Source organism: Cucurbita pepo, chromosome LG18, assembly GCF_002806865.2.
Source record: "Cucurbita pepo subsp. pepo cultivar mu-cu-16 chromosome LG18, ASM280686v2, whole genome shotgun sequence".
NCBI lineage: Eukaryota > Viridiplantae > Streptophyta > Magnoliopsida > Cucurbitales > Cucurbitaceae > Cucurbita > Cucurbita pepo.
This window is the reverse complement of record NC_036655.1, coordinates 5064318-5078247: the sequence shown is the minus strand read 5'-3', so window position 1 is coordinate 5078247 and position 13930 is coordinate 5064318. Positions and strand designations below refer to the sequence as shown.

The 13930-nt window shown below is 36.9% G+C and overlaps 3 protein-coding genes across 3 annotated transcripts; 2 read left to right on the top strand and 1 right to left on the bottom strand.

Moving 5' to 3' along the window:
- The first annotated feature begins 2224 nt into the window (after nucleotides 1-2224).
- Nucleotides 2225-3746, top strand: LOC111780669 (1-aminocyclopropane-1-carboxylate synthase 7). Its single transcript, XM_023661136.1, has 3 exons — nucleotides 2225-2404; nucleotides 2500-2783; nucleotides 2873-3746. Exons 1-3 carry the CDS (start codon nucleotides 2225-2227, stop codon nucleotides 3744-3746), a joined length of 1338 nt encoding a protein of 445 aa, XP_023516904.1.
- Nucleotides 3747-7880: 4134 nt separating this feature from the next.
- Nucleotides 7881-10993, top strand: LOC111780285 (protein arginine N-methyltransferase 1.1-like). The gene is made up of 9 exons (XM_023660643.1): nucleotides 7881-8276; nucleotides 8626-8636; nucleotides 8754-8909; nucleotides 9012-9075; nucleotides 9151-9293; nucleotides 9598-9685; nucleotides 9792-9907; nucleotides 10304-10454; nucleotides 10632-10993. The coding sequence occupies exons 1-9, from the start codon at nucleotides 8009-8011 to the stop codon at nucleotides 10835-10837; spliced, it is 1203 nt and encodes a 400-aa protein (XP_023516411.1). The 5' UTR covers nucleotides 7881-8008; the 3' UTR covers nucleotides 10838-10993.
- On the bottom strand, nucleotides 10966-13928 carry LOC111780286. Its single transcript, XM_023660644.1, has 7 exons — nucleotides 13521-13928; nucleotides 13305-13415; nucleotides 12910-12978; nucleotides 12470-12601; nucleotides 11634-11711; nucleotides 11426-11548; nucleotides 10966-11342 (listed from the first exon to the last, which is right to left on the bottom strand). The coding sequence occupies exons 1-7, from the start codon at nucleotides 13713-13715 to the stop codon at nucleotides 11157-11159; spliced, it is 894 nt and encodes a 297-aa protein (XP_023516412.1). The 5' UTR covers nucleotides 13716-13928; the 3' UTR covers nucleotides 10966-11156.
- Between the last annotated feature and the right edge of the window lie 2 nt (nucleotides 13929-13930).

Below are 13930 nucleotides of genomic sequence, written 5' to 3'. Positions count from 1 at the left end.
TTTGTTCGTAACGTTATCGGATCGTTCGGTGTATGAGTTTGATGTCGTTTGTAGCAGTCTAAGCCTACTGCTAGTAGATATTGTTCGTTTTAGCTCGTTACGTAATGCACTATATGATGTCTGGCTTTGATACCATTTGTAACAGCTCAAGCTCACTGCTAGTAGATATTGTCCGTTTTTTGCCTGTTACGTATCGCATTGTCTAGTGTCTGACTTTGATACCATTTGTAACAATCCAAGCTCACTGCTAGTAGATTTGGCCCGTTATGTATCAATCGTCTGTATCTAGCTCTGATAACATTTGTAACAGCCCAAGTTCACTGCTAGTAGATATTGTATATTTTGGCATGTAACGTATCACACCGTCCAGTGTTTGACTCTGATACCATTTGTAACAATCCAAGCTCACTGCTAGTAGATTTGGCCCGTTATGTATCAATCGTCTGTATCTAGCTCTGATAACATTTGTAACAGCCCAAGTTCACTGCTAGTAGATATTGTATATTTTGGCATGTAACGTATCACACCGTCCAGTGTTTGACTCTGATACCATTTGTAACAATCCAAGCTCACTGCTAGTAGATTTGGCCCGTTATGTATCAATCGTCTGTATCTAGCTCTGATAACATTTGTAACAGCCCAAGTTCACTGCTAGTAGATATTGTATATTTTGGCATGTAACGTATCACACCGTCCAGTGTTTGACTCTGATACCATTTGTAACAGCTCAAGTCCACCGCTAGTAAATATTGTTTGTTTTGGCCTGTTACGTTTCGCATTGTCTAGTGTCTGACTCTAATACCATTTGTAACTGTCCAAGATCACCGCTAGTAGATATTGTCCGTTTTGGTTAGTCACACATCTCACCATCCGGTGTCTGGCTCTAATATCATTTGTAACAGTTCAAGTCCACCGCTAGCAGACACTGTTCGTTTTAGCTTGTTACGTAACGCACCATATAATGTCTGGCTCTGATACCATTTGTAACAGCCCAAATCCACCATTAGTAGATATTGTATGTTTTGGCCTATAACGTATCACACCGTCCAGTATCTGATTCAGATACCATTTGTAACAGCTTAAGCTCACCGCTAGTAGATATTGTCCATTTTGACCCATTACGTATCGTATTATCTATTGTCTAACTCTAATACCATTTGCAACAGTCAAAGCTCACCGCTAGTAGATATTATACTTTTTAGCCCATTACATATCACACCGTCTATATCTAGCTCGAACAACATCTGTAACAGCTCAAGCCCACCGCTAGTAAACATTATCCGCTTTGACTCACTACCCATCTCCATCAACTTCCACGTTTCAAAACGCGTATACTAGGAAAAAGATTTCCACACTCTTATAAAGTATATTTTGCTCCTCTCCGAAACATACGAGAGATCTAACATTAATCATGATAAGATTCGAGTTTTAGTTTCCATAAATTATTGGAAGTTATAATCTTTGTTGCTAATGATGGGAGAAAAAACTAAGAAAATTATGCATGGGTAGGTGGGGTCATAAGATCTCCAAGAACCTCTTCTCTTATCATTGTTTTTCTTCACAAAATCAGAATCTAATCTTTTTTACATTGCTATTTTGGTCCCCTCTCACCCAACCCTCCAAAACAAAAAACAATCCTTAATCTCATCTCTCTTAACCCTTAATTACCATCTTAATCACCATCTTAATCACCCCATTAACTCAACACTTGGGTTTAAAACAATGATTTGGGTCTTAATCTAAAGAACACAAATTTGATTAAGAAAGTGATTAAAACATAACTAGAAAATAAAATATGGGGAAAAGAGATTGGGAAACTAATTAAATAATGAGTAGTTGAGGGGGCAGAATGCAAAATATAGAAGATTTTGATTTTTGGGGAAGAGCCCCTTTTAGCTAATAACATTAAAAAGATAACACACCCACTCCCTTCTTCAACCACCAGATTCGATCTCTCTCTCTCTCTCTCTCTCTCTCTCTCTCTCTCTCTCTCTCTCTGGATCTTAAAAATATTTTCAGTGTTAGAAGAGAATTCAATGATTGATTATTTTTAATTATTTAAAAAAGGAAACTTTTTTTGCTATAAATAGAGGTGCCCTTCATAAGGGATACAATCAACAGTTTTCGCTTCAGTTTCTTAAAGCTCTCTCAAAGAGGGAAAGAACACAATATTTTCTCTGTAATTTTTGTTCTTTCTTTCCCTTTGAGCTTCAAGTTTCAATCAATGGCGATTGAAATTGAATTGGACCAAAACCCCGCCGTTGAGCTCTCCCAAATTGGCATGTCGGAGACCCACGGCGAAGACTCGCCGTACTTCGCCGGCTGGAAAGCCTACGATGAAAATCCTTATAACGAAACAACCAACCCTTCCGGCGTCATTCAAATGGGCTTAGCTGAGAATCAAGTAAGAACCCATATGAAAAAATTTAACCTTTTTGTGATTTTTGATATAAAGTTTCGATTTTCTCAAATGGGTTGGCGGTGGATTTGCTTAAACAGGTGTCTTTTGATTTGGTGGAAGAGTATTTAGAGCAAAACTCTGATGTTCTTCAAGCCAATTCTTCTGGGTTTAGAGAGGACGCTTTGTTTCAAGATTATCATGGGCTGCTCTCTTTTAGAACAGCAATGGCTGGTTTCATGGAGCAAATTAGAGGCGGACGAGCTAGATTTGATCCAAATAGAGTTGTTTTAACTGCTGGAGCTACCGCAGCTAATGAGCTGCTGACATTCATTCTCGCGAATCCCGGCGACGCGTTGCTTGTCCCAACGCCTTACTATCCTGGGTAAGAGCTTAAACTCAAGGTGGACAATATCATATCATTACGAAGATTCGTGATTTCTAACAGTAATTTTAATTTTTTTTAAAATTCAGATTTGATCGAGATTTGAGATGGAGAACCGGAGTGAAAATTGTACCGATTCATTGCGATAGTTCGAATAATTTTCAAATAACTCCCAAATCTTTGGAAGCTGCTTATAATAATGCAATAGCCATGAAGATGAAAGTTAGAGGAGTTTTGATCACAAATCCATCAAATCCACTTGGTGCCACAATCCAACGGTCCACAATTGAGGAGATTTTGGATTTCGTTACACGCAAAAACATCCACCTCGTCTCCGACGAAATCTACTCCGGTTCCGTTTTCTCCTCGGCCGAGTTTATCAGCGTCGCCGAGGTTTTGGCATCCCGCGGCTATAAAAACGCCGAGCGTGTCCACATCGTGTATAGCCTATCCAAAGACCTCGGCCTTCCCGGGTTTAGAGTCGGCACGATTTATTCATACAATGATAAAGTCGTGACGACAGCTCGCCGGATGTCTAGCTTCACTCTAATATCTTCACAAACACAGCGGTTTTTAGCGTCCATGTTGTCGAACCGGAAATTCACGGAAAAATACATTAAAATGAACCGGGACCGGCTCAAGAAACGATATGAGATGATAATTGAAGGACTCCGAACCGCTGGAATTGAGTGCTTAAAAGGGAACGCCGGTTTATTTTGCTGGATGAACTTGAGCCCGTTGTTGAAAGACAAAAAAACCAATACGGACGGTGAAATTGAGCTTTGGAAGCGTATTTTAAAAGAAGTGAAACTGAATATCTCGCCCGGTTCGTCATGTCATTGCTCTGAACCGGGTTGGTTCAGGGTTTGCTTTGCTAACATGAGCGAACACACTCTGCATGTTGCTCTTGACAGAATACATTGCTTCGTGGAGAAGCTGAAGAAGGAAGACGAAGCTAATTAAATATATATATANTTTTTTTTTTTTTTTTTTTTTTTTTTTTTTACGATGGTTTTAGAGAAAAGAAAAAAAAAATCCATTGTGATTCTTTTTTCTTGCTTTTTATTAAGCAAGTTTCATTTATAATATATAATAATAAAAAATATATATATTAATATTATTTTATGATTATGTCGGAGTATTTCGGTGACAAATGTCAATACAGGAGAGGGAGAGAGAAAAATAGGGATAAAATTAGAAATATATATATATATATATATATATTAAATAAATAAATAAATATGTTTATACTATCGACATGCTCTAATAGCAGTTTGACTTTAATTAAGCGAACTAAACCTACTTATTTAATATTAATCACTTTAACAACCAATAGAACTTCGCCGACTTGTATAATTAACCACCAAACTTTCTGTCTGACGTGTCATTTATTTATTTATTTTATTTTGTCAACTCGATTCTTGGTACTAATTTAATGTGTCCATCTGTCAGGGAAAGCTACAACGTTTTTTTTTTAAAAAAAAAGTCATTAATGACGTCAATATAGAGCTTCAAAACTTTGATATTGAACGTATAATTAATAATTTTGAAAATAAATCGACCGAATTTTCAAAAATAAAAAGATTATTGAGTTGTTCGAATGTCTCGTGGTAAGAACACTGGTTTGAAATTTAATCACTCCACAAACAAGATTGATCATGTCTAGTTTGAATGATTCTAAACATAGCAAATAAACTTAGTCATTCGCTACAAAAAAAAATACAAATGATTTTATTATGTCTTCCCATTCTTCTTTACAAAAATGATTAATGACTCTTTATAGCCTACAAAATGAGACAATAATTAGCGAGCACGTAAGTGTAACCTCGAGTAAATAAAAATTTTTAAAATATATTAATGGAATACAATAATGTACCCAAAATTTGTAACCATCTAATAATTTTTTCCGAAAAAACACTTAATTTTGTTTCTTTTTTTTTTAAATCACTAACTACACGGATTTTTAAGTGACCCATATAGCTAGAGTATGGACTTTGACGTACTTGTTAAGTCTTTTTTTCGTAACGATTTTTTATTAGAAACAACAAACGTAACGAGAAATATAATTATAATTCAACGCTTATAAGTCAAAATTTGGACTTTGATGGCTAATATCGACCCATGTGCCAAACAAAATATAAATTGCCAATATACATATGTTCACACAAAGGAATAACATTGAAATTAGGCAAGTTTGTCATTAAAACGACATAGTTTTTTCACGTGTTAAAGGTCATTGTTACAAACTGTCTTGCGCTGACCAATTCTCTTGACAACTCAGCAAAAAATCAATAAATTAAAAGTAGAAGAAAGGGGGGGTTTTTGAAGCAACCAATGGCGGCTATCCAGGTCACTCACATGTGGCTCCCATGGCCACGTCATCAACTAACAGGACGTGTTTACAGCTCAACAAACAACCACCCCCATTAATCTTACATGGCAGCTTCGTATGATGTGAAATTCCAATTCTGTCCCTTATCCATTTTAGAAGGTCGGTGAATGCCGTACAATAAGGAAGCTGCTGGACACTTAAAAATCAAATATTAAAGCTCCAAAATATATATATATATATATGTGTTAGATATTGAGATCTTTATTTACTTCGATGTCTAGTCGTTTTCCAAAGAGCTTTTTTTTTTTTAAGAGATTGGGATAAATAATGTCGAAGATTATTGGGAGTGAGTCCCACATTGATTAATTTAGTGAAAGATTATAAGTTTATAAGTGATAAATACTATCTACCTTGGTATGAAGACCTTTTAGGAAAGCCCCAAGCAAAACCATGAAAACTTACGCTTAAAATATACAATATCATATATTTAAAAATTTGTATTTTTATTAATTTAGCTCGTTTATTTATTTATTTATTATGGACAAAAATAGATGAAATTTGGATATTTGGAGAAAGTGCTATGAAAATGACCACCGACTAAGGAGAAGCCAAATGATTGGTAATTTCAACCTACAATTGATTAGGACAATAGATTGGTGACTGAAAATGACTATAAGATTTTCTAGTTAAATATACACGTTTAAGATCGGACTTGGTCGTTATTATGTTACGTCATTGACTATATAGGTTCAATGTTTAATATTTATATTTTTTTTTTTGTAATTATATTATAAAGTTGTGAGGTTGTATCAATTTTAATAAACTTTATTAATTTAATTTTAGTAAATAAAATTTTGCACAAAAATACTCAAATTCAGTATATTTGTCCCTCCATAAATTGAGTATGATGTCGACTATAAATATCATACGGAGTAATGGTCTTTCCTTGATTGATGAAAGTGAACTCCGATAAAATTTATGGAGACATTTTTTTCATGGTCTTTGTGGTGTAGGCTACGACTCTAAGAGCCTCAAGAGTCTATCCCACTCGACCTTGTCCTGTTGACACACGAGGCACATCGCTTCTCGGGTTGGGAACTTGATCCCCAAAAAAAAAAAAGGAAGGGGTCTCTTTCCTTACCCGATGATAGAGGGCGAATTCTCGTTGTGTTGCACAAGACAGTATCGTCTCATATAGTGATTGGTCATTCTCACCTTATACCGATAGTTGAGGGGGCTGACTGTTTGCCTTTTGGAAGTGAAGGATCTAATTCCTCCAATGCAACGTGTCTTAAAAAATTGTCTATTCTTCTACTGCGCACCTTGGAAACTCTTGATGCAAACAATGATTACACACGAGTTCTGACTCTATAACATAGCAGCGGGATTGACTTTAAATATCAATAAAGTCAAGTCTATTAGGGTTCGAATTCGTGGTTGACCATCTAGATGACTAAAAGAGGATCAAAGGTCAAGATTGCTCTCTCTAATCTTTCCATTGGTCTATGTCTCATCTAGATAACTAAGCTTCGCTCATAAAGCTATTGGGTTTGGATAAGACAAATTTTGTTGTTTTCTTTGTTATTGGGCCCATTTGAGTTATATGGCCCAATCACGGCCAAGGCCCATTTCTGTAGCTCATTCGTACGTTCATACATATGCATGCACATATATACATATACATACATACATATATATATATATATATATATATATATATATATTGCTTTGATTCAACCGATCAACGGGCGTGTGTGGCCGAACAAGTTTGAATTTTGTACAAGTTGTGTTTGGTTGACAAAGACAAACCGCGTTGACTTGTTATGAGTGTTAGACGAACACGACTCTCCACAATGGTATGATATTGTCTACTTTGAGCATCAGCTCTCATAGCTTTGCTTTGGGTTTCTCCAAAAGGCCTCATACGAATGAAGTTAGCATTCCTCACTTATAAACCCATGATCATTTCCTAAATTAGCCGATGTGAGACTTCCATCATCCAACACCTCCCCTCAAATNCAAAGTGCGCCTCCCCTTAATCGAAGCTCGACTCCTTTGGAGTCTTAGTCATTTTTTACTGCCTTCGAGGAGGCTTGGCTCATTTTCTTTTGGAGTTCTTTGTTCGATATTTGAGGATTTACCAATCTATCGACACAACTAAGTTTTAGGGTATGGCTCTGATACCATGTTAGTGTTGAACACTGTCATAAGCCCTATCTCTCTAGGACCAAGACCTATTCTCAAGGTCTTTTTTGGCTTGTTAGTTTATCTTTAGGTTTAGCAGAAGACTATATAATGCCATTCTTTCTGTTATTGAAATCATCAAGTTTTGAGTGTCATATCGTATGTCTTGAGTAACTTTGGTGTTGTGAGTACATTTGTTCCGCTTTCGGCGCACAACAGTTAGACGAACACGACTCTTTGCAATGGTATGATTTTGTCCACTTTGAGCAGAAGGGCTTTGCTTTGGGTTTCTCAAAAGGCCTGATACAATGAAGTTAGTATTCCTCACTTATAAACCCATGACCATTCCCTAAATTAGCTGATTTGGGACTTCCATCATCTAACAATGAGCATGTCAAGATCACGATGCCACATGGTTGAAAATGCACGACCGTCACTCGTAAGTAAATAAATTATAATGAAAAAAACTAATTTCAATATTTAATTTTAAAAAAAAGTATTTAAAAAAAAAAAAAAGTGGTGAAATTTGAGGAAGTAGTAAAAGGAAAATATCTTCGTCCCCTGAATATTCCATAGACCTTCGCTTCAAAGTCCGCTGCTTTAAAAGCACCTTGAAAACTCGCCCGCAGCCGCGTAGTTTCAACTCTACGGCTAATCACTGCGCTAAAACCCTTCCCTAAAACCCTAATTCATTCGCAGCCAATCCATTATGGGTCGCCGGAAAAGTGGCAGTCACAGTCCAACTACCCTCAACGGCTTGCCTCAGCCCCAGGGTTCGAAGTTTTGCTTTGAAGACGACGACGAAGCTCCGATTGAAGAAACCACTGGGAGCGTCAACGTCGATGAGTCCATGTGTGAAGCCTCCGACGACTCTAACAGAGTTATTGAGGACACTGCCTGTAAGCTTGACCAGTCATTGAATGATAAGGATGATAAAACCAGCGCTGATTATTACTTCGATTCCTACTCTCACTTTGGTAATGGCCTTTCCTCTCTGTTTGCTTATCTTTCGGTATTCCTTATTTGGGACTAGTTCATTTGGTTTCTTTCTAGTTGGTTCTAATTTATGCTTAAGATTTTTGTCATTACTGCGTTATGGAAGATTGGATTGAACTTTTAACTTTGCCTTATCTTCTGGTAATTAAGTAGTTTAGATTGGTTTAAATGGCGTGCGATTCAGATTTAGCTTCTCGAATTTTCTTTGTGTGTCTCATGTGTTGGAATGAACATGACCTGCTGGTTCACTTTTATGTTATATATCTACTAGTATCTTGCTGAAATTGAAGCTGATTACCTTTTGTTTATTTGTTCGTTTTGCTTGTGCAGGTATTCACGAAGTAAGTTTGGCGTACATTGATTCGAGCATGAACAGCTAAACTCATTTTGATCTTGTATTGTTTTGATTCACATGCTCAAAAGTGTAGGCATTTATCATGACTGTTTAATATATGCAGGAAATGTTGAAGGATTCAGTTAGAACTAAGACATATCAAAATGTAATTTATCAAAATAAGTTTTTAGTAAAGGATAAAGTAGTTCTTGATGTGGGAGCAGGGACTGGCATTTTGTCCCTATTTTGCGCCAAGGCAGGAGCAGCACATGTTTATGCTGTAAGTATTGGAATTCTTATGGGATGGAAATGTGCCTTCTGTTTTCCCTTTTCTTTGGTTTATTCTTTTAGCTTTTGTTTCTAAGGAGATGTCCGTTTACAGGTCGAGTGCTCCCATATGGCCGATATGGCAAAAGAGATCGTCGAAGCAAATGGATTTTCTAATGGTATTTTTCTTGGATCTCTTGTTATTTCATGGAATTGTCTTCTCTCAAATACTTATTACCATTTCTTCTTCGCAGTTATAACCGTTTTGAAAGGGAAGATTGAAGAAATTGAGCTTCCAGTTGACAGAGTAGATATAATTATTTCAGAATGGATGGGATACTTCTTATTGTTCGAGAATATGTTAAATACAGTCCTATATGCTCGTGATAAGTGGCTTGTAAGTGTTCTGTGGTTTTGCTGATATTCTAGCACAAGTAATCTGTTTGAAGAATGTATTAAAGTTAAATGGACTTGGCTTTATAGTTACTAACATACAAATACATCTTCTTTAGCCTTACGTTAGATTTTGTATGCTACACTATGTGCAAGGCAATGTTTTTACTTGTATGGTGTCGCCTGCTTCTGTATTTTTACAACGCTTTTGTGCCACTCGTTCGTTCTCTTATGTGAGGGTTAATAAGTGATAATGGGGCAAGCTGGATGTGGGATATTCACGTATGATTTTGGTTTCTGTAATCCAGGTTAGTGATGGTATTGTATTACCAGACAAAGCTTCTCTATATTTAACAGCCATCGAGGATGCAGACTATAAAGAAGACAAGATTGAGTGTGAGTTAATTAATTTGCGTTGCTAGAAATGTTATTTGAATTGTTCAATAGTATATGTTGAATTTATTTTTGACGTAATTTCTTGTTCATCTGCTTGCAATATTAGTTTGGAATCGTGTATATGGGTTCGACATGAGCTGCATCAAAAAGCAAGCCTTGGTGGAGCCTTTGGTGGACACTGTTGACCAGAATCAAATTGTTACAAACTGTCAGCTACTTAAGGTGAGAACTAAACAATTTGACCAAAAGTTGAGTTAATCAGATTTGAATATGTCGTGCCTGCCAGAGTTTCTTGGTCGAACGAGTTCATCCATAGGACATGTTTGTTTCTTTGTTTCTTGCATCACATCTCAAAGTTTTTACTTTTAGAAAATTCCATTATTCAACTGACTTTTTGAATCTTGTCTTTATTCCTGTCTCTATTGCCTTTCGATTTTTTGACGTCTGTGATCTCGTTCTAGTTTTGAACATAGAATGTTCTAATAGAATCAAATCCAGTCACGAATTTAAATTACAAATTCAATTATTTCGGATCATCGAACAATTATTGAGAATTATGTATGCCTGCTCTTAGATCTGTTTTCATTTTTGATAACACGAATTGGTGGTCTCGCTCAGACAATGGATATATCCAAAATGGCCCCTGGGGATGCTTCCTTTACAGCTCCATTCAAGCTAGTAGCAGAACGTGATGATTACATCCATGCTCTTGTAGCCTACTTTGATGTATCTTTTACCAAGTGCCATAAACTGACTGGATTCTCAACTGGTAAATTTCTGCATTTCGATACTAAAACTCATTTACTTGACATGGTTTTAGTAGTCCTTGGGATTCATTCTAATCTATGTAACACTGAGCCAATTGGGCCTTTTGGTAACTTTTTTTTAATATGGTATATAACAACTGCTTTAGTAACGGTCTGTTTGATAACCATTTATTTTATAGGACCAAGATCAAGGGCTACACATTGGAAGCAAACAGTTCTGTACTTGGAAGATGTTGTCACCATTTGCGAGGGAGAGGCTATTACTGGGAGCTTGAATGTTGCTCCAAACAAGAAGAATCCTCGCGATATCGATATTGTGCTCAAATACTCATTCAATGGACGTCGATGCACGATTTCAAAGACTCAACATTACAAGATGCGTTGATTCACAACAATAGCAACGTTGGCTTGTCTCTTTACACAATCAATGTATTGAGTGTTGCTACATCCTTTTGAAGAATTAGATTACGTATTGTCATGCTTGTGTTCTTTTGCCCATCCGGATGCTTTAAATTCAATCTATACTTTCCTCTTCTACTTAGCATTGAATCTTAGAATCTGCTGATATGGGTGAGAAAGCAAATTATACTGACAAGCCCAATGAGGTAGAAAAAAAATTTCTTCAAGATAACTGAAAAAGAACCACAAAAATTTCTTCAAGATAACTGAAAATACAATGAGCTATCTGCAGTGTTAATGAGACTTCAAAGTTCTTGTTTGGTGGGCTTTGAACTTTTTAAGCCTCCGAGCTTTGCTCTCCACCAATGCCTTGCTTTGTTGGAGACTGTGTAAGCATGCTGTTTTATTGCGTCTCCTGCCTTTGAAACTCCTCTAGTGATCTTCGTTTTCCAATCATTCTTCTTGCTCTCTTTCTCCCTCAAAACTTTGCCCTATAAAACGGTTTCCCATTAGTTTATTGCAGAACATTTATAATCCTTTAAACTTCTGGCTGCATAAAAGATGTTTGAAGTACCAAATTTGAGGAAAAGCTATCGTCTTCGTCCTCATCTTCGTCGTCGTCTTCACCTCCAAAATTTTTCATGTTCATAAGATCATCTCTTGAATACATTTTCATGCTCGGTGCCCCTGGCATTCCCTGGTTTGTATGATGAATAGCATGGTAAAGTTTAAAAATCGAGGTTGTCAGTAGCTAACAAGCCCTGAAACAACGAATTGCTTACCTCCATTGATCGCAACATCTTTTCCATCTCAGCTTCTTTGGATGACTTGGCCACAAAGGGCTCACCTGGAGTCCTATCCTGGGTTTCAGGACAATGTAAGGGATCAACTAAAGGAGACTGGAACTTAATACTAAACAGTTACAGGTTGGAAACCAAACTAATGTAGCATCGCTTAACAATCATCTGTTTTTCAACATAATACAAAGTACAACATGATCATTAAATGAATCCCAGTAATTTCAATCTAAGCATCCCTAGAAATATCCAATATTTAGAACTTAACCAATAGATTTATTTATGTAACACCTCTAGCCGACATTGTCCAATTTGACCTGTTATGTATCGTTGTCGTCAGCCTCACGGTTTTAAAACCTCACGGTTTTAAAACGCGTCTACTAGGGAGAGGTTTCCACATTCTTATAAGGAATGTTTCGTTCCCTCTCTAACCAATGTGGAATCTCACAATCTACCCCACTCGGGGGCCCAACGTCCTCGCTGGCACATAACCCCGTGTTTGGTTCTAATACCAGTTATAACAGCCCAAACCCACTACGAGTAGATATTGTCTGTTTTAGCCTTGTTATGTACCGTCATCAGCGTTACGATTTTAAAACGCGTCTATTAGGGAGAGGTTTTCACACCCTTGTAAAGGAATGCTTCGTTCCCCTCTCCAACCGATGTGGGATCTCACAATTTTGTAATGGCAATGACAATTATCTCACACCTAATCATTAAAGAAAAACCAAAGAGGTACGGATTATCTGACAAAGGTGTCATGATGTATCATTAGTTACTGTCAATCAGCAAAACTGGCATGTGATTAGTTAACTAACTACCTTAGGAACTGGAGGCGGCTTAGTACTGCATGATTCAGTGAGGTCCTTGCACAGATAATTAACCAACGAATCAAGGTTTGGTTTGGAGCTATACAAGTATTCAGCAACATCAGTATCAGAATATCCCATGACCTGCAATGCAATACAACATATTTAAGCATTTGCCATATTGTCTTTCTGGTAAACCCACGTTGGGGAACCTATTCCATCGCAAACCAGAATTTTGGAGGGTCAAGGCAATAACACCAGCAAAACAAAACTTTGACAACGCTTCAGTAAGTTCCTTCTGTATATTCTTTTACTTGATTTATTTGTATTGAAGACTCTTCCAACTAAAGGGAACAAAGTTTCTCATCTCTTATCTTCCCAGATTCAGTACTTAAGTCTAATTGTTGCAGCAATAAGGGTAAATGCACACTCAACTCAAGACCTAAGCATACCTCTTGACATGTACGCTCAATGGTCTTGCACTCTGAATTGCATTGTCCTTCGGTGTTCTGCTCCACAAGCTGAGAAGACATGCATATTCAATGGGTTAGGTAGAGCTTACACGTAAAATTATCCAAAAAAACAAAACTGAAAATGTTCCTCATATTTTGAGCTACATGGTGGAAAAATATTAAAAGAAGATGATTGTTCATTCATATTTTGAGAATCATTATTCAATAGGGAAAGTTTAGTTTGATTCTTGAGACAATTCACTCATTCTCCAAGTCGAAAATACCTAACCCAAACAGTGATATTTGAAATAACCAAGCCACCAAGTATTCAATGCTAAATTCATCAATTGTATTGAAACAACAAAATCTCATCTCTGTAACCCTGTTCGTCTTACCTCCAGCTTATCACCTTGTTCAACAATGTCAATCTGTAAGATCCAATCAGCTTCGGCCTTCTTCAGATTACAAACGTTCTCAGCTATTTCGATAATTTGATACTCCGAGATCTAATACAAAACCCCAAAAAATGGGGAAAAAAAAGAAAGAAGAAAACAATCTCTAAGTTAAACAATCAAGAACCGATCCATGAAACACCAGCAATCAAAAATTACCTTCTTAGGAGCAATCTCAGCTTGTTTCTTCTCAACTTGGTGATACAACTGCGCAGCAAGCTTCTCGCAGACCTGGCATTTGATGTACGGAATATCCTCTCTTCTAGCAGTCGCAGATGGCTTCTTCGAACACTCAAACATCGGAAACCAAGCAATGGCCAGAAGCACTAAAACAACACTCAGTAATCGCTTCATCTTCTTCACGAAGCTCTCGGATTCCGAATTCAGAGAAGCTGAATTATGGACTCAACAATGGTGGAAGAAGAGTTCTTCGTTACTGAAATGGCGTCACCTGTGAGATTCTTACAGGGATCTGTCACCAAATTGGACGAAATTTGGCGTCACCAAAATCAAACAATTTCAAGTGAGATAGCAAAATGAAGAAGACGAAGACGATTTTCAATTGTTCA